The 13,744-nt window shown below is 40.7% G+C and overlaps 1 protein-coding gene across 3 annotated transcripts in view; it reads left to right on the forward strand.

Annotated features, from left to right (window-relative positions):
- The window catches only part of UBE2U (ubiquitin conjugating enzyme E2 U), a 96,814-nt gene that overhangs the window by 69,402 nt on the left and 13,668 nt on the right, over positions 1-13,744 (forward strand). The window contains exon 10 of one of the 3 annotated variants that reach the window (XM_079933932.1): positions 6,061-6,144. The exons of the other annotated variants lie outside the window; for them this stretch is intronic. Within the exon in view, the coding sequence (XP_079790058.1) occupies positions 6,061-6,131 (71 nt within the window). The 3' untranslated portion in view covers positions 6,132-6,144. Of the gene's footprint in view, positions 1-6,060; positions 6,145-13,744 lie in introns of those variants that run through there. 3 annotated transcript variants of the gene reach the window in all.

Genomic DNA, 13,744 nt, shown 5'->3' on the forward strand with positions numbered 1-13,744 from the left:
TCCCTCTGCTCTATTTTGGAAGAGTTTGAGAAGGATAGGTGTTAGCTCTTCTCTAAATGTTTGATAGAATTCGCCTGTGAAGCCATCTGGTCCTGGGCTTTTGCTTGTTGGAAGATTTTTAATCACAGTTTCAATTTCAGTGCTTGTGATTGGTCTGTTCATATATTTCTTCCTGATTCAGTCTTGGCAGGTTGTGCATTTCTAAGAATTTGTCCATTTCTTCCAGGTTGTCCATTTTATTGGCATAGAGTTGCTTGTAGTAATCTCTCATGATCTCTTTTATTTCTGCAGTGTCAGTTGTTACCTCTCCTTTTTCATTTCTAATTCTATTGATTTGAGTCTTCTCCCTTTTTTTCTTGATGAGTCTGGCTAATGGTTTATCTATTTTGTTTATTCTTCTCAAAGAACCAGCTTTTAGTTTTATTGATTTTTGCTATCATTTTCTTCGTTTCTTTTTCATTTATTTCTGATCTGATTTTTATGATTTCTCTCCTTCTGCTAACTTTGGGGTTTTTTTGTTCTTCTTTCTCTAATTGCTTTAGGTGCAAGGTTAGATTGTTTATTTGAGATGTTTCCTGTTTTAAGGTAGGATTGTATTGCTATAAACTTCCCTCTTAGAACTGCTTTTGCTGCATCCCATAGATTTCGAGTCATCGTATCTCCATTGTCATTTGTTTCTAGGTATTTTTTGATTTCCTCTTTGATTTCTTCAGTGATCACTTCGTTATTAAGTAGTGTATTGTTTAGCCTCCATGTGTTTGCATTTTTTGCAGATCTTTTCCTGTAATTAATATCTAGTCTCATAGCGTTGTGGTCAGAAAAGATACTTGATACAATTTCAATTTTCTTAAATTTACCAAGGCTTGATTTGTGACCCAAGATATGATCTATCCTGGAGAATGTTCCATGAGCACTTGAGAAAAATGTGTATTCTGTTGTTTTTGGATGGAATGTCCTATAAATATCAATTAAGTCCATCTTGTTTAATGTATCATTTAAAGCTTGTGTTTCCTTATTTATTTTCATTTTGGATGATCTGTCCATGGGTGAAAGTGGGGTGTTAAAGTCCCCTACTATGAATGTGTTACTGTCGATTTCCCCTTTTATGGCTGTCAGTATTTGCCTTATGTATTGAGGTGCTCCTATTTGGGTGCATAAATATTTACAATTGTTATATCTTCTTCTTGGATCGATCCCTTGATCATTATGTAGTGTCCTTCTTTGTCTCTTCTAATAGTCTTTGTTTTAAAGTCTATTTTGTCTGATATGAGAATTGCTACTCCAGCTTTCTTTTGGTTTCCATTTGCATGAAATACCTTTTTCCATCCCCTTACTTTCAGTCTGTATGTGTCTCTAGGTCTGAAGTGGGTCTCTTGTAGACAGCAAATATATACGTCTTGTTTTTGTATCCATTCAGCCAATCTGTGTCTTTTGGTGGGAGCATTTAATCCATTTACATTTAAGGTAATTATCGATATGTGTGTTCCCATTCCCATTTTCTTAACTGTTTTGGGTTTGTTATTGTAGGTCTTTTCCTTCTTTTGTGTTTCCTGCCTAGAGAAGTTCCTTTAGCAGTTGTTGTAGAGCTGGTTTGGTGGCGCTGAACTCTCTCAGCTTTTGCTTGTCTGTAAAGGTTTTAATTTCTCCATCAAATCTGAATGAGATCCTTGCTGGGTAGAGTAATCTTGGTTGCAGGTTTTTCTCCTTCAACACTTTCAATATGTCCTGCCACTCCCTTCTGGCTTGCAGAGTTTCTGCTGAAAGATCAGCTGTTAACCTTATGGGGATTCCCTTATGTGTTATTTGTTGTTTTTCCCTTGCTGCTTTTAATATGTTTTCTTTGTATTTAATTTTTGACAGTTTGATTAATATGTGTCTTGGCGTATTTCTCCTTGGATTTATCCTGTATGGGACTCTCTGTGCCTCCTGGACTTGATTAACTATTTCCTTTCCCATATTAGGGAAGTTTTCAACTATAATCTCTTCAAATATTTTCACAGTCCCTTTCTTTTTCTCTTCTTCTTCTGGAACCCCTATAATTCGAATGTTGGTGCGTTTAATGTTGTCCCAGAGGTCTCTGAGACTGTCCTCAGTTCTTTTCATTCTTTTTTCTTTATTCTGCTCTGCAGTAGTTATTTCCACTATTTTATCTTCCAGGTCACTTATCCGTTCTTCTGCCTCAGTTATTCTGCTATTGATCCCATCTGGAGTACTTTTAATTTCCTTTATTGTGTTGTTCATCGTTGCTTGTTTCAGCTTTAGTTCTTCTAGGTCCTTGTTAACTGATTCTTGCATTTTGTCCATTCTACTGTCCATTCTATCTCCAAGATTTTGGTTCAACCTTACTATCATTATTCTGAATTCTTTTTCAGGTAGACTGCCTATTTCCTCTTCATTTGTTAGGTCTGGTGGGTTTTTATCTTGCTCCTTCATCTGCTGTGTGTTTTTCTGTCTTTTCATTTTGCTTATCTTACTGTGTTTGGGGTCTCCTTTTTTGCAGGCTGAAGGTTCGTAGTTCCTGTTGTTTTTTGTGTCTGTCCCCAGTGGCTAAGGTTGGTTCAGTGGGTTGTGTAGGCTTCCTGGTGGAGGGTACTATTGCCTGTGTTCTGGTGGATGAGGCTGGATCTTGTCTTTCTGGTAGGCAGGTCCACGTCTGGTGGTGTGTTTTGGGGTGTCTGTAGACTTATTATGATTTTGGGCAGCCTCTCTGCTAATGGGTGGGGTTGTGTTCCTGTCTTGCTAGTTGTTTGGCATAGGATGTCCAGCACTGTAGCTTGCTGGTCGTTGAGTGAGGCTGGGTGCTGGTGTTGAGATGGAGATCTCTGGGAGATTTTCGCTGTTTGATATTATGTGCAGCTGGGAGGTCTCTTGTGGACCAGTGTCCTGAAGTTGGCTCTCCCACCTCAGAGGCACAGCACTGACTCCTGGCTGCAGCACCAAGAGCCTTTCATCCACACCGCTCCTTAATTTGGGATGATTCGTTGTCTATTCAGGTATTCCACAGATGCAGGGTATATCAAGTTGATTGTGGAGCTTTAATCCGCTGCTCCTGAGGCTGCTGGGAGAGATTTCCCTTTCTCTTCTTTGTTCTGACAGTTCCCAGGGGCTCAGCTTTGGATTTGGCCCCGCCTGTGCGTGTAGGTCGCCGGAGGGCGTCTGTTCTTTGCTCAGACAGGACGGGGTTAAAGGAGCCGCTGATTTGGAGGCTCTGGCTCACTCAGGCCGGGGGGTAGGGAGGGTCACGGAGTGTGGGGCGGGCCTGCGGCGGCAGAGGCCGGCGTGACGTTGCAGCCTGAGGCGTGCCGTGCGTTCTCCCGGGGGAGTTGTCCCTGGATCCCGGGACCCTGGCAGTGGCGGGCTGCACAGGCTCCCCGGAAGGGCGTGTGGCTAGTGACCTGTGTTCGCACGCAGGCCTCCTGGTGGCGGCAGCAGCGGCCTTAGCGTCTCATGTCTGTCTCTGGGCTCCGCACTTTTAGCCGCGGCTCGCGCCCGTCCCTGGAGCTCCTTTAAGCAGCGTTCTTAATCCCCTCTCCTCGCGCACCAGGAAACAAAGAGGGACGTAAAAGTCTCTTGCCTCTTCGGCAGGTCCAGACTTTTCCCCGGACTCTCTCCCGGCTAGCCGCGGTGCACTAACGCCCTGCAGGCTGTGTTCACGCCGCCAACCTCGGTCCTCTCCCGGCGCTCCGACAAAAGCCGGAGCCTCAGCTCCCAGTCCCGCCCGCCCCGGCGGGCGAGCAGACAAGCCTCTCGGCTGGTGAGTGCCGGTCGGCCCGATCCTCTGCGCTGGAGTCTGTCCGCTTTCCCCTCCGCACCCCTGTTGCTGTGCTCTCCTCCGCGGCTCCCAAGCTCCCCCACTCCGCCTCCCGAAGTCTCCACCCGCGAAGGGGCTTCCTAGTGTGTGGACACTTTTCCTCCTTCACAGCTCTCTCCCGCTGGTGCAGGACCCGTCCCTATCCTTTTGTCTCTGTTTAGTTTTTTCTTTTGCCCTAACCTGGTACGTGGGGGGGTTCCTTGCCTTTTGGGAGGTCTGAGGTCTTCTGCCAGCGTTCAGTAGGTGCTCCGTAGGAATTGTTCCACGTGTAGATGTATTTCTGGTGTATCTGTGGGGAGGAAGGTGATCTCTGCGTCTTACTCTTCCGCCATCTTCCCGGAAGTCCCTGCCACTCCCTTCTGGCTTGCAGAGTTTCTGCTTAAAGATCAGCTGTTAACCTCATGGGGATTCCCTTGTATGTTATTTGTTGATTTTCCTTTTCTGCTTTTTTTTTTTTGCTCTACACAGGCCTCTCACTGTTGTGGCCTCTCCCGTTGAGGAGCACAGGCTCTGGACGCACAGGCTCAGCAGCCATGGCTCATGGGCCCAGCCACTCCGCGGCATGTGAGATCTTCCCGGACCGGGACATGAACCCATGTTCCCTGCATCGGCAGGCGGACTCTCAACCACTGTGCTACCAGGGAAGCCCCTACCTTGCTGCTTTTAATATTTTTTCTTTATATTTAATTTTTGATAGTTTGATTAATATGTGTCTCGGCATGTTTCTCTTTGGGTTTATCCTGTATGGGACTCTCTGCACTTCCTGGACTTGATTGACTATTTCCTCTCCCATGTTTGGGAAGTTTTTAACTATAATCTCTTCAAATATTTTCTCACACCTTTTCTTTTTTCTTCTTCTTCTGGGACCCCTATAATTCGAATGTTGGTGTGTTTAGTGTTGTCCCCAAGGTCTCTGAGACTGTCATCAATTCTTTTCATTGTTTTTTCTTTATTTTGCTCCCTGGCCATTATTTCCACCATTTTATCTTCCAGCTTACTTATCCGTTCTTCTGCCTCACTTATTCTGCTGTTGATTCCTTTTAGAGTATTTTTAATTTCAGTTGTTGTGTTGTTCATCACTGTTTGTTTCCTCTTTAGTTCTTCTAGATCCTTGTTAAATATTTCTCGTATTTTCTTCATTCTGTTTCCGAGATTTTGGATCATTTTTAATATCATTACTCTGAATACTTTTTTAGGTAGGTTGCCTATTTGGTCTTCATTTATTTGGTCTTGTAGGTTTTTACCTTGCTCCTTCAGCTGTAACGTATTTTTTTGTCATTTCATTTTTTTTTGATGGGTGGTGCTGTATTCCTGTCTTAGTGGTTGTTTGGCCTGAGGCGTCCAGCAGTGGAGTTTGCAGACAGTTGTACAGAGCCAGGTCTTGGTGCCAAGATGAGGACCTCTGGGAGGCCTCACTCCAATGAATATTCCCAGGGGTCTGAGGTTCTTGTTAGTCCAGCAGTTTGGACTCAGAGCTCCCACCACAGGAGCTCAGGCCCGACCTCCAGCCTGGAAACCACGATCCTGCAAGCTGTGTGGTGAGGCAAAAAAAAAAAAAAAAAAAAAAAAGCAAAAAAGGAGCAGTACAATAACAAAGAATAAAAAACAAAATAAAATTAGAAAGATAAAAAATATATTAGGAAAAATAAAAATATAATTGAAACAACTGGTTGTTGGGGGTTCCTCCCATCCTCTTAAGTTTCTGTGGTCCCCCACCAGTGACTGGTAGGTGCCCTAGTTGTGCAGAGACACGAATTCTGCATCCTCCTAGTCCACCATCTTGACTCCACCCTCCAGGGCTTTGTTTTTCTAACTGAACTCAAACTAATACAGAAGTGAATGGAAATAAACCATTGGGCAATAATCAGAGCCCACCAATCAGAACAGAACTTAGTATCTTCACTAACTAAATTATTTTAGGATTAGAGAAAATTTTAAGAAGCAGGGTTTTGAGGATCCGTCCCAAGAAAGGCATACAAACCGTAAGGCAATTAGAATTTGTGTTTCTGTAACTTATTTTAACATAGTAACAAAAGTTATTATTATTGATTCCAATCAGTAAATCCAAGGTTTCTCAGAGCGATTTGTAATGCTTAAGATTTTCTGGAGGAAAAAGGTTCAAAATAATGTTTACTTCTTCTATGTCATGAGGAAACATTTTTATGTTTGTTTTGCATTATGCTCTGCTAATCTAGCTGGGATTTCTTTTTATGCTTCCTAGGAGTGTTGTTTTGTTTTGTTTTTTTTAGCAGCACAGGAACTAAGAGGGCAAATGGTCAAGGTCATTGACTCCCAACATTCATTCCACTCCAACAACTGACTACCCAATCATGGTAATCCCATTTCCATTGCCAGTGACTAGTTTAGGAGTAGGGTGTGACACAACTCAGCCTGAGAGGAAATATACTAGGTCCTTCCAGGGGTAGTTTTCCTACTCTTAAAAATGAGACCCTGGAGAAAAGACCCCTTTATTCCTCTGGATGTTGCTGTGTCTGATATGAGTACTAGAATGGCCACATGTCTCTTGCTGTGACTCTGAAGATGAAGACAATGCCAGAGATGGTAAAGCAGAGTAGTGGAAAGAACTTGTCCTGAATGACATTGTTGAGTCACTGTATCATTCAGTCCTGCCCTACCTCTGATCTCCTTCTGTGAGATAAGACATTTCTCTGTTGTTTAAACTGGTTTGAATTGGGCTCTGTATTTCTTGTGACCAAAAGCATATGCATTTAGAACAGCTCAAACATGGTTAGAAAGAAGTATCATTAGTCCATCAATGATATGTTCATAGAGAAGATTATCTCAAGGGAAAGACAGAATTTAATTTTAAATTAATAACAGCTAGAAGATATATTATTTTTTCCCCCTTTCCTCCTTTTGTGAGTTTGTATGTGTATGCTTCTGTGTGAGATTTTGTCTGTATAACTTTGCTTTCACCATTTGTCCTAGGGTTCTGACTGTCTGGGTTTTTTTCTTTTTTTACTTAAAAAATTTTTTTTTCCTTAGTAATTATTTTTTATTTTAATAACTTTATTTTATCTTACTTTATTTTATTTTATCCTCTTTCTTTCTATTTTTTCTCCCTTTTATTCTGAGCCATGTGGAGGACAGGCTCTTTGTGCTCCAGCCAGGCATCAGGGCTGTGCCACTGAGGTGGGAGAGCCAACTTCAGGACACTGGTCCACAAGAGACCTCCCAGCTCCACATAATATCAAATGGCGAAAATCTCTCAGAGATCTCCATCTCAACACCAAGACCCAGCTTCACTCAACGACCAGCAAGCTACAGTGCTGGACACCCTATGCCAAACAACTAGTAAGACAGGAACACAGCCCCATCCATTAGCAGAGAGGCTGCCTAAAATCATAATAAGGCTACAGACACCCCAAAACACACCACCAGACATGGACCTGCCCACCAGAAAGACAAGATCCAGCCTCATCCACCAGAACACAGGCACTAGTCCCCTCCACCAGGAAACCAACAAAACCCACTGAACCAACCTTAGCCACTGGGGACAGACACCAAAAACAACGGGAACTACGAACCTGCAGCCTGCGAAAAGGAGACCCCAAACACAGTAAGATAAACAAAATGAAAAGACAGAAAAACACACAGCAGATGAAGGAGCAAGGTAAAAACCCACCAGACCTAACAAATGAAGAAGAAATAGGCAGTCTACCTGAAAAAGAATTCAGATAATGATAGTAAAGATGATCCAAAATCTTGGAAATAGAATAGAGAAAATGCAAGAAACATTTAACAAGGACCTAGAAGAACTAAAGATGAAACAAGCAATGATGAACAACACAATAAATGAAATTAAAAATACTCTAGAAGGGATCAATAGCAGAATGACTGAGGGAGAAGAACAGATAAGTGACCTGGAAGATAAAATAGTGGAAGTAACTACTGCAGAGCAGAATAAAGAAAAAAGAATGAAAAGAACTGAGGACAGTCTCAGAGACCTCTGGGACAACATTAAATGCACCAACATTTGAATTATAGGGGTCCCAGAAGAAGAAGAGAAAAAGAAAGGGACTGAGAAAATATTTGAAGAGATTATAGTGGAAAACTTCCCTAATATGGGAAAGGAAATAGTTAATCAAGTCCAGGAGGCACAGAGAGTCCCATACAGGATAAATCTAAGGAGAAACACGCCAAGACACATATTAATCAAACTATCAAAAATTAAATACAAAGGAAACATATTAAAAGCAGCAAGGGAAAAACAACAAATAACACACAAGGGAATCCCCATAAGGTTAGCAGCTGATCTTTCAGCAGAAACTCTGCAAGCCAGAAGGGAGTGGCAAGACATATTTAAAATGATGAAGGAGAAAATACTACAAACAAGATTACTCTACCCAGCAAGGATCTCATTCAGATTTGATGGAGAAATTAAAACCTTTACAGAGAAGCAAAAGCTGAGACAAAGTTCAGCACCACCAAACCAGCTTCAAAACAAATGCTAAAGGAACTTCTCTAGGCAAGAAACACAAGAGAATGAAAAGACCTACGATAACAAACCCAAAACAGTTAAGAAAATGGGAATAGGAACACACATATCGATAATTACCTTAAATGTAAATGGATTAAATGCTCCCACCAAAAGACACAGATTGGCTGAATGGATACAAAAACAAGACGTATATATTTTCTGTCTACAAGACACCCACTTCAGACCTAGGCACACATACAGACTGAAAGTGAGGGGATGGAAAAAGATATTCCATGCAAATGGAAATCAGAAAAAAGCTGGAGTAGCAATTCTCATATCAGACAAAATAGACTTTAAAATAAAGACTATTACAAGAGACAAAGAAGGACACTACGTAATGATCAAGGGATCGATCCAAGAAGAAGATATAACAATTGTAAATATTTATGCACCCAACATAGGAGCACCTCAATACATAAGGCAAATACTAACAGCCATAAAAGGGGAAATCGACAGTAACACAATCATAGTAGGGGACTTTAACACCCCGCTTTCACCAATGGACAGATCATCCAAAATGAAAATAAATAAGGAAACATGAGCTTTAAATAATACATTAAACAAGATGGACTTAATTGATATTTATAGGACATTCCATCCAAAAACAACAGAATACACATTTTTCTCAAGTGTTCATGGAACATTCTCCAGGATAGATCCTATCTTGGATCGCAAATCTAGCCTTGGTAAATTTAAGAAAATTGAAATCGTACCAAGTATCTTTTCTGACCACAACGCTATGAGACTAGATGTCAATTACAGGAAAAGATCTGTAAAAAATACGAACACATGGAGGCTAAACAATACACTACTTAATAACGAAGTGATCACTGAAGAAATCAAAGAGGAAATTAAAAACTACCTAGAAGCAAATGACAATGGAGACACGACGACCCAAAACCTATGGGATGCAGCAAAAGCAGTTCTAAGAGGGGAGTTTATAGCAATACAATCCTACCTTTAGAAACAGGAAACATCTCAAATAAACAACTTAACCTTGCACCTAAAGCAATTAGAGAAAGAAGAACAACAAAAAAAAAAACCAAATTTAGCGGAAGGAAAGAAATAATAAAGATCAGATCAGAAATAAATGAAAAAGAAATGAAGGAAACGATAGCAAAATCAATAAAACTAAAAGCTGGTTGTTTGAGAAGATAAACAAAATTGATAAACCATTAGCCAGTCTCATCAAGAAAAAAAGGAAGAAGAATCAAATCAATAGAATTAAAAATGAAAACGGAGAAATAACAACTGACACTGCAGAAATACAAAAGATAATGAGAGATTACTACAAGCAACTCTATGCCAATAAAATGGACAACCTGGAAGAAATGGACAAATTCTTAGAAATGCACAACCTGCCAATACTGAACCAGGAAGAAATAGAAAATATGAACAGGCCAATCACAAGCACTGAAATTGAAACTGTGATTAAAAATCTTCCAACAGGACTTCCCTGGTGGCACAGTGGTTGAGAGTCCACCTGCTGATGCAGGGGACGCGGGTTCATGCCCTGGTCCGGGAAGATGCCACATGCCATGGAGCGGCTGGGCCTGTGAGCCATGGCCGCAGAGCCTGCGCGTCTGGAGCCTGTGCTCCGCAATGGGAGAGGCCACAACAGTGAGAGGCCCGCATACCGCAAAAAAAAAAAAAAAAAAAAAAAAATCTTCCAACAAACAATAGCCCAGGACCAGATGGCTTCACAGGCGATTTCTACCAAACATTTAGAGAAGAGCTAACGCCTATCCTTCTCAAACTCTTCCAAAATATAGCAGAGGGAGGAACACTCCCAAACTCATTCTATGAGGCCACCATCACCCTGATACCATAACCAGACAAAGATGTCACAAAGAAAGAAAACTACAGGCCAATATCACGGATGAACATAGATGCAAAAATCCTCAACAAAATACTAGCAAAAGAGTCCAACGGCACATTAAAAGGATCATACAACATGTTCAGGTGGGGTTTATTCCAGGAATGCAAGGATTCTTCAATATACACAGATCAGTCAACGTGATACACCATAATAACAACTGAAGGAGAAAACCCATATGATCATCTCAATAGATGCAGAGAAAGCTTTCGACAAAATTCAACACCCATTTATGATAAAAACCCTCCAGAAAGTAGGCATAGAGGGAACTTTCCTCAACATAATAAAGGCCATATATGACAAACCCACAGCCAACATTGTCCTCAATGGTGAAAAACTAAAAGCATTTCCACTAAGATCAGGAACAAGACTAGGTTGCCCACTCTCACCACTCTTATTCAACATAGTTTTGGAAGTCCTAGCCACAGCAATCAGAGAAGAAAAAGAAATAAAAGGAATCCAAATCGGAAAGAAGAAGTAAAGCTGTCACTGTTTTCAGATGACATGACACTATACATAGAGAATCCTAAGGATGCTACCAGAAAACTACTAGAGCTAATCAATGAATTTGGTAAAGTAGCAGGATACAAAATTAATGCACAGAATACTCTGGCATTCTTATACACTAATAATGAAAAATCTGAAAGTGAAATGAAGAAAACACTCCCACTTACCACTGCAACAAAAAGAATAAAATATCTAGGAATAAACCTACCTAAGGAGACAAAAGACCAGTGTGCAGAAAACTATAAGACACTGATGAAAGAAATTAAAGATGATACAAATAGATTGAGAGATATTCCATGTTCTTGGATTGGAAGAATCAACATTGTGAAAATGACTCTACTACCCAAAGCAATCTACAGATTCAATGCAATCCCTATCAAATTACCACTGGCATTTTTCACAGAACTAGAACAAAAAATTTCACAATTTGTATGGAAACACAAAAGACCCCATATAACCAAAGCAATATTGAGAACGAAAAATGGAGCTGGAGGAATCAGGCTCCCTGACTTCAGACTATACTACAAAGCTACAGTAATCAAGGCAGTATGGTACTGGCACAAAAAGAGAAATATAGATCAATGGGACAGGATAGAAAGCCCAGAGATAAACCCACGCACATATGGTCACCTTATCTTTGATAAAGGAGGCAAGAATATACAGTGGAGAAAAGACAGCCTATTCAATAAGTGGTGCTGGGAAAACTGGACAGGTACATGTAAAGGTATGAAATTAGAGCACTCCCTAACACCATACACAAAAATAAACTCAAAATGGATTAAAGACCTAAATGTAAGGCCAGGAACTATAAAACTCTTCAAGGAAAACATACGCAGAACACTCTGTGACATAAATCATAGCAAGAACTTTTTTGACCCACCTCCTAGAGAAATGGAAATAAAAACAAAAATAAAGAAGTGGGACCTAATGAAACTTAAAAGCTTTTGCACAGCAAAGGAAACCATAAACAAGACCAAAAGACAGCCCTCAGAATAGGAGAAAATATTTGCAAATGAAGCAACTGACAAAGGATTAATCTCCAAAATTTACAAGCAGCTCATGCAGCTCAATATCAAAAAAACAAACAACCGAATCCAAAAATTGGCAGAAGACCTAAATAGACATTTCTCCAAAGAAGATATACAGATTGACAACAAACACATGAAAGAATGCTCAACATCATTAATCATTAGAGAAATGCAAATCAAAACTACAATGAGATATCATCTCACACCAGTCAGAATGGCCATCATCAAAAAATCTAGAAACAATAAATGCTGCAGAGGGTGTGGAGAAAAGGGAACCCTCTTGCACTGTTGGTGGGAATGTAAATTGATGCAGCCACTATGGAGAACAGTATGGAGGTTCCTTAAAAAACTACAAATAGAACTACCATACGACCCAGCAATCCCTCTACTGGGCGTATACCCTGAGAAAACCATAATTCAAAAAGAGTCATGTACCAAAATATTCACTGCAGCTCTATTTACAATAGCCAGGACATGGAAGCAACCTAAGTGTCCATCATCGGATGAATGGATAAAGAAGATGTGGCACATATATACAATGGAATATTACTAAGCCATAAAACGAAACGTAATTGAGTTATTTGTAGTGAGGTGGATAGACTTAGAGTCTGTCATACAGAATGAAGTAAATCAGAAGGAGAAAAACAAATACCGTGTGCTAACACATATACATGGAATCTAAGAAAAAAAATGTCATGAAGAACCTAGGGGTAAGACGGGAATAAAGACACAGACCTACTAGAGAATGGACTTGAGGATATGGGGAGGGGGAAGGGTAAGCTGTGACAAAGTGAGAGAGTGGCATGGACATATATACACTACCAAACGTAAGGTAGATAGCTAGTGGGAAGCAGCCGCATAGCACAGGGAGATCAGCTAGGTGGTTTGTGACCACCTAGAGGGGTGGGATAGGGAGGGTGGAAGGGAGGGAGATGCAAGAGGGAAGAGATATGGGTACATATATATATGTATAACTGATTCAGTTTGTTATAAAGCAGAAACTAACAAAAAAAATAGCTAGAGATTAATATTAAAGTATAAAAATAAGAACTCAATCTTTAGAGACCTCAGGCCTCTTATAGGCTGATGGCAGCTGTCTAAACTCAAATCCCTCTATAAATCTTTCCATAAACCAAAGAGACCGAGAGAACAATTCATTCATAACCCTTGTCTATAGCACAACTGGAAGACAATGGATATTACAAGGTTCATTTGGTACATAATTGGGGAAATAAACATATGAAACCAACAGAATTTGTCCTTGACTGCATGCTGGGCAATGAATTAGGTGACAATAATTATGCAGGGAGGGGAGAGTACAGTGGGGTTTTAGGGGTAGCAGAATATAAATAGCACCAACTAGGGTTCACCCCTAGAAAGCAAGTTCCCCTCGGTGAGTGGAAGTATTGAGAAATATAGATACTTTATCTATATTCTTCTTTTAAAATATAATCAATTTATTTCCCTGTTTACAAGACCCATGCAAGAAAGATGAAACTTCTTTGTGTGATAAATGAGGCTTTCCTAACCTGGTCTGAGCCTGACTAGCCAGCTCCACTGAACTGTCCACACACTGTAACACAGTGATTTTGGATCCTTTGGACCTAGAATTAACTATTATTAACTGGACGTCCTTGGGCAAGTTACTGCAGGCCACTCAGTCTCAATTTCCTCATCTTTAAAATAAAGGTAATAATTACCTGCCCATCATAAGCATTGTGTCTAAGTTATATTTTACATGTAGCACATGCTTAGCACAGCACCTGGCAGAGCATAAATACTGAAGCGTCACCTCTGTTTACCTCCAAAGCTGTCAGGTTCTCTCATGCCTTTGTGCCTTGGTCTGTGCCGTGTCCTTGATCTAAAGCGCTCCCATCTCCCTTCTCTGCCCCTCTCTGTTTAGCAAATTTCTCCTTCCCTGTCAAAGTCCAAGTCTTTTTTCACTTAGACATGGTGATTCCATCCTTGTGCTGCCGAATCACTCATGGACACCTTTTCCCTGACACATCTACTGGCACTTA

Source organism: Stenella coeruleoalba (assembly GCF_951394435.1).
Source record: "Stenella coeruleoalba genome assembly, chromosome: 1".
In the NCBI taxonomy this organism is placed as follows: domain Eukaryota; kingdom Metazoa; phylum Chordata; class Mammalia; order Artiodactyla; family Delphinidae; genus Stenella; species Stenella coeruleoalba.